Source organism: Grammomys surdaster, unplaced genomic scaffold (genome assembly GCF_004785775.1).
Source record: "Grammomys surdaster isolate TR1022 unplaced genomic scaffold, NIH_TR_1.0 128, whole genome shotgun sequence".
NCBI lineage: Eukaryota > Metazoa > Chordata > Mammalia > Rodentia > Muridae > Grammomys > Grammomys surdaster.
Window position 1 is genome coordinate 3,620,281 of NW_021604586.1, and position 9,509 is coordinate 3,629,789.

Below are 9,509 nucleotides of genomic sequence, written 5' to 3' on the forward strand. Positions count from 1 at the left end.
ACACACATATGTACCTACATACACCACACATACACACCTACATACACCATATACAACACACACACACGTACCTACATATACCACACATAAACACCTACATACACCATACACAACACACACACCCTGAAAATAAAATTCAAACTACATGTGTCTCTGCATGGGCGGGACATGCTCAGTTGGTAGCCTGCTTGTACTCTGCCTTGGAGCGTGGCCTTGTGGGATTAGGGGACATGAGGATGACAGTCACCCGTATGCTGCAAGCCTGTAGTGTGTCCCACAGGGCGTGTCCCACATCCCATCCTCACCTCTCCTATGGGATGATGTGCCCCTCCCCCAGGGCTGGTCACATGACCTCGCCCCAAGAAGACCCCCCTCCCTCTCACCCAGTTCTCTGTCAGTTCTAGACTGGCTGGTTCAGCCCAAACCACGATGGCTTGGTGGCAATGGCTGGCTCCTGGATGGTCCTGAGGAAGTGTTACAAGGTATCTGCCTGCCCCTGGGCACCAGGTCCCTAGATCAGAACCTGCCCTCCTCACTAGACAGTCTGTGAATAAGCACATGTGTGTGAAAGCATGTGTGTAAATGTGTTGATTGTGGGTGGTTGTATTGTGTACACATGTGGCTGTAGCTATGCGTGCATGATTCAGGGTATACAGGTGTAGTGTGTTCGCATGTTGATCTTTGTACGGTGGTGCATTTAGGGCGCTGTGATTGTGTGCGTGTGTAGGGGTGCTGACAGGAGGTGTTCTCTCGAGGTGTCTGTATGCAAGGTACAGCCTGGAGTCTGACAGCAGGTAGGAGGTGGCTTCTTTGGGTGCACGTGTATGTATAAACGTGACTTGGTGTCTGAGGGTATATGTGTGCATTGTGTGAGAGGCACAAACATGGCCTGGCATCTGGGTAGGGGTAGAAATTGGCCTCTCTGGATGGGGTGCACTGCCTGCTCCCCAGGTCTGCTATCTGAGATTTGGCCCGTGTCCCTCTGCAGCAGAGACATGCAGCACCACCGAGGACGGGGCGGAACCACTTCTCTGTCCCTCAGGCTATGAGTGCCACATCCTGCGGCCAGGGGACGCAGCTCAGGGCATACCCAACCATGGACAGTGTGTCAAGCAACGCCGGCAAGCAGGTGAGCGCTGCTGGTCCAAACTGCCCTGGACCGACCCCAACTCCACTGCCTGAGAACACCTTGTCACCCCAAGCCTGGCTCAGAGTCCCCTGAGCCCCTCTTCCTGTCCCTCTGGGTCCTGTTCCTACCTGTAATTCCAGCTCTGTCTGTGTCTGCTACCTGGGTGGCCTTGGGGTCAATTTCTTTGCCTCTCTGAGCCTCAGTTTCTTCCCCTGTAAAATGGGACCACTTCCTGTTGTCATAAGATCAGGTGAAAGCATGCAGAGTTCTGGGAGTGGAGCCAGGCAGGCACAGGTGTTGGGGATACCGAATCTTATGTATCTATCCCTAGATCAATGTTTAACCCCACAGAATTTGAATTTTCAAAGTCTGTTATTGTATATGTGTGTATGATGAGGGAAGAGCGAGCGGATGTTCCATGGTCCACATCTGTGGCCAACTTTGAAGAGTCCCTTCTCTCCTGTTAGCTTCTTGTGGGTTCTGGGACTTGAACTCGGGTCATCAGGCTTGGGTACAGCACAGGCACCTTTACCCACTGAGCCATCCATGAGGCCCAAACCTCCCAATTTGAATTGTCTGAGACTCCTCGCTTCCCATGGCAGCTGGTTATCATTAACATGTGTCACTGGAGGTCATGGATAAGGCAGCAAGTGACAAGGTCCAGTCTGTGAAATAGGCTGAGGCAGAGGGGTCAAGCCTCTAGTCGAGGATCTGTAGGGAACAACCAGGTTAACACACACACAAGACCATCATGGCTCCACATGGAGTAGCGTCTGCCCATTTATTGATGCCAGTCCCTAGATACCAGGTGCTGCTGAGGGGGCTTGAGGAGTGGACCTCCAGCTATAGAACTCCTGAAGCAGGCTGCTGGCTAGCACTGCAGGATAGAGAGATGCCTTCCACGAGAGACCCGAGCATCCCTAGGGATGCTTCATACACTGGAAGCCTCGTATCCCTGCCTCTTTCTCACAAGGTCTCATGTAGCCCAGGCTGGCCTGGACTCTCTTCTTATTGTAGCTAAGGATGGCCTTCAACAACTTCTTCTTCTTCTTCTTCTTCTTCTTCTTCTTCTTCTTCTTCTTCTTCCTTCTTCCTTCTTCCTTCTTCCTTCTTCCTTCTTCCTTCTTTCTTCTTTCTTCTTTCTTCTTCTTTTTCCAAGACAGGGTTTCCCTGTGTAGCCCTGGCTGTCCTGGAACTCACTCTGTAGACCAGGCTGGCCTCAAATTCAGAAATCCGCCTGGCTCTGCCTCCCAAGTGCTGGGACTAAAGGTTTGCGCCACCACTGCCTGGCAACTTCTAATTCTTCTGTCCTCCCCTGCTGAGATTACAGACCCTACACCATAAGCCACCATTCTGGGTTTATGTACAATGGGATAGAGCACGGGGCTTTGTGGATGGAGGCAACACTCAGCCAACTGAACTGCATCCCCGCCCCAAGACGGCCTTGCTGGTCTGATCTTGTTCATTTGGTTCTATGGTTTCTAAGATTGAGGTAATTTAAACCAGTCTAGACAAGTTCTAGAGAGTCTGAACCCAACTGGGCTCATTTCCTAAGGAAGCAAAGCACGGAAAATGGGCTCTCCAACAAGATCACACCATGGATACCCAAACAGGAGAATGAAATCCTGGAGACAAGACTGCAGCTCAGAACATCAGAAACTGCTCATAGCCTGACGATTCCTTCCTAGGTGCCCTCGCCCTCTCACCAGACTTTCTTAGTCTCAGTTTTTCTATCTGTGAAATGGGTCTTGGGTGGTAATGGGTTGATTACTGCATAGGCAGATTCTAAGGCTTGAGTCGATGTCAGCGGGGAGCTTATGTCCCACCAGATGAATACACAGCAGCTCCTCAGTGAGTGTGTGCCACCTCTATCCCTGGCACAGGAAGGGGGAGGAATCCGGCCGGGAACCTGTCCCATCATGAGCTGCAAAGCTCCTGTGTTCACCTGAGCATGCAGCTGTGTGTGCATGCACCGCACATGCCCGTGTGTGCTGTGGACGCCTCCTCTCCTACAGGGACACCTCTAGATTCCCAGGTGGAAGTGAATTCTCCCAGTCTTGACCTCAGTGCTGTCACTTAGAAATAATTGGTGATAATTAGATCTGAGTTTGGAAACATCTTAGAGCCCCTCACCAGAGGGACAAAGCTCTCAGCAGAGTATACGAACACATGTGCCACAGTGACCGAGAGACACTGTTAGGAAAAAAAAAAAACAGCAGTTTTTTAAAACCACACATTCAGGCCGGGTGGTGGTGGCATACGCCTTTAATCCTAGCACTTGGGAGGCAGAGGCAGGTGGATTTCTGAGCTCGAGGCCAGTGTAGTCTACAGAGTGAGTTCCAGGACAGCCAGGGCTACACAGAGAAACCCTGTCTTGAAAAACCTAAAATTAATTAATTAATTAATTAATTAAATTAAAACTGCAGATTCAGAGTAACCTCAGGGATACAGAAGGGCTGCAGGAACATTACTGGAACCACCTTGGAGGCCCGGCATGGTTAAAACAGGTCTTTTCTCTTCCCACGCCCCATAGAAATGGACATGTGTGCTTTATTGGGCCGTTTGACAATTAATTGCTGGGCTAGAGAGATAGGTGAGAACCCTTGCTGAGGAAGGATAGGGACCTGAGTCTATGTTAAAAAAAAAAAAAGGTGGGTGTGGCCAGGTGTGATATCCCAGCACTGGGGTGCATAGGACAGACTAAGGGGGATCTAATCTCCCTTCCAGCTCCAAGTTCAAAGGACCCCACCTCAAAGGAACAAGGTAGAAAAAAGAAATGGATACTAATGTCCTTCTCTGGCCTCCAAACATATACAGGCATACACTCATGCACACACATGTGCATGAATGCACACACAAGCATGCATGCACACACATCATACAACACACACATGCACACACATCACACACCACACACACATGCACACATATTACACCACATACACATGCACACACATCACACCACATACACATCCACACACACACACATACACACACACGAACATGCACACATACACACAGAGAATAAACTGTGGGCTTGAGGCCACCCTGAGGCATAGTCTTTCCTTCCTGGGTCAGTGGTCAGAGAGCTTTATGGTCCAGACAGTATCCCAAACTTTTTGGTCTTGGGTCCCCTTTGTCCCTCAAAATAATGTCAAAACATTTGCACAGAGCTGTAACTGGAAGCTGTAACAGCTCCAGAGCTCCTAGAAGCTTTCTCCTTTTGCTTGTTTTGCAGAGGGGCGGATCCTGCGACAGAAGCTTCACAAGGTCTATCCAGGTGAGAGGAAGAAGGTGCTGTTTCTCTGAAGAAGACACAAGAAAGGGAAGAAAGCATATAAATTTCAAAAGACCAGGACTGAGTTAGAGAGAACGAAATGGCAGTTAGGTCTGAGAAATAAAGTCGAGACCTGTCCTTATGATACTGGGAAGGACAGACGTGAGCCAGAGAGGGGCTCAGGCAAATCATGTCCTCACTCTCTGGTCAGAATCTGGGGATGGGCACGGTTACGTCTTCTACCCTCATGCAGAGGATTGTAGAAGATGATCCTTTATCCATCTTTCTGATTATTCTGATTTATCTGAGAATCCATACATACATCCATTCATCCATTCATCCACCTATCCATTCTTATACCCTCCCACCTGTCCATCCATCCATCCATCCATCCATCCATCCATCCTTTTCCCATTCTTCCATTCATCTCTTCGGTCATCCAACCCATTTTTCCACCCATTCCTTCTTCCTTCCATCCCTCTCTTGATCTTTCTACCTCATCTTTTGATCTACCTGTTTCACTCATCCGTCTACCCTACCGATCCAATTTTATCTCTCCATTAATTCATTTATTCCTTATTCATCTACCCACCCACCCACTCCATGAATCCACCACTCACCTACTCACTCATTCACCTGTCCTCCACCCTCCCATCCATGGAGCATGTTTTTGTCAGGCATTGCTTGCCAGTGACTCAGGGCTGTGGCTCCATCTGCAAATGCAATGACCCTAGTTCTTGTCAGAGTAGCCCAGACAGGAAATTTAAATACTCATAAAGCCTACGCCGTGGTCACTTCATGATCCTGGTGACAAAGGCTACAGATATCACACACCGGATACTATGAGGACTCTTCAGGCCAGGTTGTCAGAGGAGTTCCTAGGGAGGGAGCAAGAAAACTCAGGCTATGGAATTGGAGGCATTGGCAGCAGAAGGGCAAGTGTGGTGATCTGGGGGAGGAGTGACTGTCCCCATGGCTGCTCTTGTGGCTGCCCCCGTGGATGCTCCTGTGGTTGTCCCTGTGACTGCCTCAGTGGCTCCTCTTGTGGCTGCTCCAGTGGCTGCTCCAGTGGCTGCTCCGTGGCTGCTCTTGTGGCTGCCCCAGTGGTTGTCCCTGTGTCTGTCCCCGTGGCTGTCCCTGTGGCTGACCCCGTGGTTGCAGCATGTGATGAATGAGCTGGGTGTATTGGGTAGGTAGGAAAGCCAAGGATATGGCTCAAAGGTACAGCATCTAGAGTGCTTGAGGCCCTCGGCTCAGTCCCCAGCGTACTGAAGAAGAAACAGAGAAATGCAGGCAGGAGCCCTGCTGAGGCCGGAGGAGAGCTACATGTGCAGACGTGAGAGGATTCATTTCGATTGGGAGCCTGGGGCCAGCTGCCACGCGGTGCCAAGGCATCCAGACTTCCTGTGATGGTCACAGGAGGCCGGTGCGGGAATTCAACCAGAACGTCTGTTCTGATGGGCTGTGTTCTTGTTGCAGAAGGTGACTCCAAGAATGTGGCAGAGCCTGGGAAGGGACAACAGCGGCACTTTCCATAAAGTGAAGACTGTCTGGTGAGTGGAAGTGAGTTGTTTGCTTAGGCAGCCGTCATACCCACCTTGGCCACACGAGGGCAACCTCAGAACATTACAATCCCTCCAAGTGCCCAGCAAGTCAGACGCTCGCAGACCCTCAACCTAAGACCTGGCTGACCACCGCCTCCTTTCTAGTCAGCTGCCCTCACGCTTTTTAGTTTAGGCCAGTGGTATCTCCTGTGCAAGAAGTCTTGTCTTCTCTCCCATTCTGCCAGACAATGCTACCGGGAGCAGGTTGTCTGACTGATGTGGCCCGAGGACGCCCCAGCTCAGCGTTAGTTGTGGCATTTACTGAATGCCACTGCTCAGCAGTAGCTGGTGGGCCTTACTGTACACCACAGGGAACAAATCCCACAGGCGAGTTTGACATCCTGTTAGCAGAGAGTCTAAACCAGCCACCCGGTAGATCAACAAGGAGGCCACAGTCATACCAGGCACTGTGCAAGGATTGACAAGCAGAATACAGGAGCTGCTCCCAGTGAGGGTGAGAAGGATACCGAGGGGGTACTGAGCCCAGAACTGAAATCTGCGGAGGAGAAGGTACTTCCTGGGGGTATAGGCTAGAGGGCAGGACGGCACCAGGTGGAGGGAAGTAAAAGGTATGGGCCCCCAGGGTAGGCCACTTCAAATGTGAGGAATCACAGGGAGGCTGCTGAGAGGACAGGGGATATCAAGGAGGCTATTTGCATCGGGGGCTACCCAGCAAAACACCCACGCAAAAACATACAAAGGTGAAGGTTTACATCCACCAGAGGATTCCTGCCTGCAAACCAAGAACCTGCCCAGACTTTAACGTTCTTACAAGATAAATGACAGCCACGACAGCGGCAGGTCCCCTGGGGTCATGGGAAAGGAAGGCATGGTCCAGCTTCTAGGGTATTCGAGAATAAATCCCAGGAAGACTATGGAGCAGGCAGGGACTGATGCCAACTTGTCTGCTGTGTGCAAATGACAGGAGTCAGCCTTGGTATGTGTTGATAAAGTCTAGGCCTGCAGCTTCCATCAGAGCAGGCTAGCTCAGGCTCAGCATGAGCAGGCTAGCTCAGGCTCAGCATGAGGTCGTGAATCATAGCGGAGGAAGGGTGGGAGTTCAGACTCTGGAGCCAGTGGGGCCTGTCTGTAGATCTCAGCTCCCTACCGTGTAGCCTGAAGTGAGTGACTCAGCTCCAAACCTGTTTTCCCCTCTATAGGACGTATATAATGGTAGCGCATGGGTCAGTAGCTAGTCAGGGACCATGGAGACCTCGCAGAGGCGTGAGGGTTTCATCTTTGCAGAAATACATCTTTCTGATGGGTCTTGGGCAGACAGGCATTTAACAGGTCTGTGTTGCGAGTCCCGCCCACAGTCGAATCATGTCTTCTCTGCCCTTTTCCTTTATAGCCTTTGCAGTCCTTTCCTGTGCTTTCCACAGCAAAAGAATTTGACCCTAGACATCACACTCCACAGAACAGGACTCTAGAGCTCCCGGGAACTAGGGCTTCAGACTCCCAACCCCAGAGTGGCCCAGCCTGGTGTGGTAACTTGCTGGAAACCCCTGTCCAGCTCTTGGGTCCCTGTCCAGCATCCTCGTCACATGAACCTGCAGCTTCTAGGTGACTTTTGCAGATTTTTCCCTGCGGAAGACATATAGTCATCCCTATTGTTCCCAAAATAAATCTGACCACCCCGTAGCAGAAATAAGCTACTTTATCAGGCTTGAGCCGAAGCTGGATTCTTTTATTACATTTATTTGTGTGTGTGCGTGTATGTCTGTGTGTGTGTGTGTGCGTGTGCATCTGTTGTGGGAGGGGGAGGGGAAGGAGGGCTACAGCCTGCAGAGTCGTGATCCTTGGGAGGCGAGAAGGTAGTTCAGTTCAACAAGACTAAGTAGCTGGTGTTGGCTCAAACTTCGGGAGTCTAACCCCTAGTAGATTATTTTAGGTCTATTTATACACAGCCCAGTTAGGCGAAAACTCTCCTGGTGATAATAGCTCAATCCTGTGGGCACAATAAAGCAAAGGCGTGACGATATCAAAACTCTTTGTAAAGTACATGTGACATCTTCTGTAAAGATAGGTTCTGTAGACTGACAGGCTCACAGACAGGGTCTGGGGAAGGATCCGGTGTGGTCGCAGCCACACAGATAGCGCAAAGGTCACCAGACTGTTAACCATGTCCTCTCCTAGCCTTCTGGACAGATAATAGGTTATGCGTCCCTTCCTTTGACGGAACAACTCTATGCGTTTAATATTCCTGGGTCCCTTTAATATTCCTTGGTGCTTATCTGTGAGTACAAGGACATCCAGTCTGTGTGTGTCTGTGTGTGTTTGTGTGTGTGTGTGTCTGTGTGTGTATGTATGTATGTGTGTCTGTCTGTCTGTGTGTCTGTCTGTGTATGTGTGTGTGTGTATGTATGTATGTATGTATGTATGTGTGTGTGTGTGTACACATGTGTGCATGGGTATGCACACACCACAGCACATGTGTGTGTGGAGGTCCATGTTGGCTCTCCTTCCACCTTATCTCAGGGATCGAACTCAGGCTGTGAAGTTGGGTGTGAGCACCTTTCCTGCCGAGCCACCTCAGGTCTGAGTCAGGGCTTTAACTCTTTAATATCCTTAAATGTGCTGTGCTGGAGGCTATCCCTTGGAGGTTATCCAGGAGTGCAGGGTGTGTGTGATGGGGAGATGCCACTCGTCCTGGGGCCAGATGGATTCTCTGGGCACAAGCGGCTGAGTCCTGGGTGCTCACAGCAAGGAGGGGCACTGGGAGGCTGGGGCAGGTAGGTGAGCCGGGAGCTGCCCCAGGCCAGTGGCCTCGAATGGGCCAAGTCCTTTCACAAGGACTTCCCTGTATGAGCAGACTTAAATAATCGCTTTGTGCTCTGGTCCTGCTGACCTAGGCTTAATCCTCCTTGGTGGTTTTCCATCAGATCTCCCAGCATACAGAATCTTGGGTAAAGCAGGCAGGCCCCTAGGCCCCAGAACCTTCCTTCCTAAAGGCACGGTGACCTAACCTGGCTGAGTCAAGGTGGTGTACTCTGTCTGTGCCCTTCAGTGTAAGGAGGTGAGTGTGGGAGAAAGCCAGTTCACAGGCACTGGGGGAGGAGCCAGAGAGGGCTTCCTGGAGGTGGGGAATGTCTGAGCTAAGTTTCTGAGTACTGGTCTCTGGGGTTGCCATCCCAAGCGATCACCATCACCGATCACCGGCCAAGCAGCTGCAGAAACACAGCACGTGATTGAGCCTGGAGTAGGCTCCTGACCCTCACCCAGTGGCCTCGGGCAGCTTCTCTGGCTTCTCCATCCCTTAGAACAATGAAAACTTCACCTCCCCTTGACTACCATGGTCTGTCACAAAGAAAAGGCTGAGCGTGAATCCACTGTAGGAGGGCAGGAGAAAAAGAGGGGAGGGTGGAATAATCTAGCAGGTGGGGGAGGAACAGGGAGGAGGAGGAGAAAGAAGAAAGAGAGGGAGAGGAGAAGGGGAGGAAGGGGTAAAGAGGGAGAGAGAGAGGGAGGGAGGGAGGGAGGGAGGGAAGGAGAGAGAGAG

At 51.0% G+C, this 9,509-nt stretch overlaps 1 protein-coding gene across 1 annotated transcript in view; it reads left to right on the forward strand.

The window, feature by feature from the left end:
• Wfdc1 (WAP four-disulfide core domain 1) overlaps window positions 1-7,675 on the forward strand; it is a 20,702-nt gene extending 13,027 nt beyond the window's left edge. The window contains exons 3-7 of the mRNA XM_028753562.1: window positions 399-482; window positions 989-1,129; window positions 4,368-4,409; window positions 5,886-5,959; window positions 7,362-7,675. Of these exons, the coding sequence (XP_028609395.1) occupies window positions 399-482; window positions 989-1,129; window positions 4,368-4,409; window positions 5,886-5,944 (326 nt within the window). The 3' untranslated portion in view covers window positions 5,945-5,959; window positions 7,362-7,675. The remainder of the gene's footprint in view (window positions 1-398; window positions 483-988; window positions 1,130-4,367; window positions 4,410-5,885; window positions 5,960-7,361) is intronic.
• The last annotated feature ends 1,834 nt before the right edge of the window (window positions 7,676-9,509 follow it).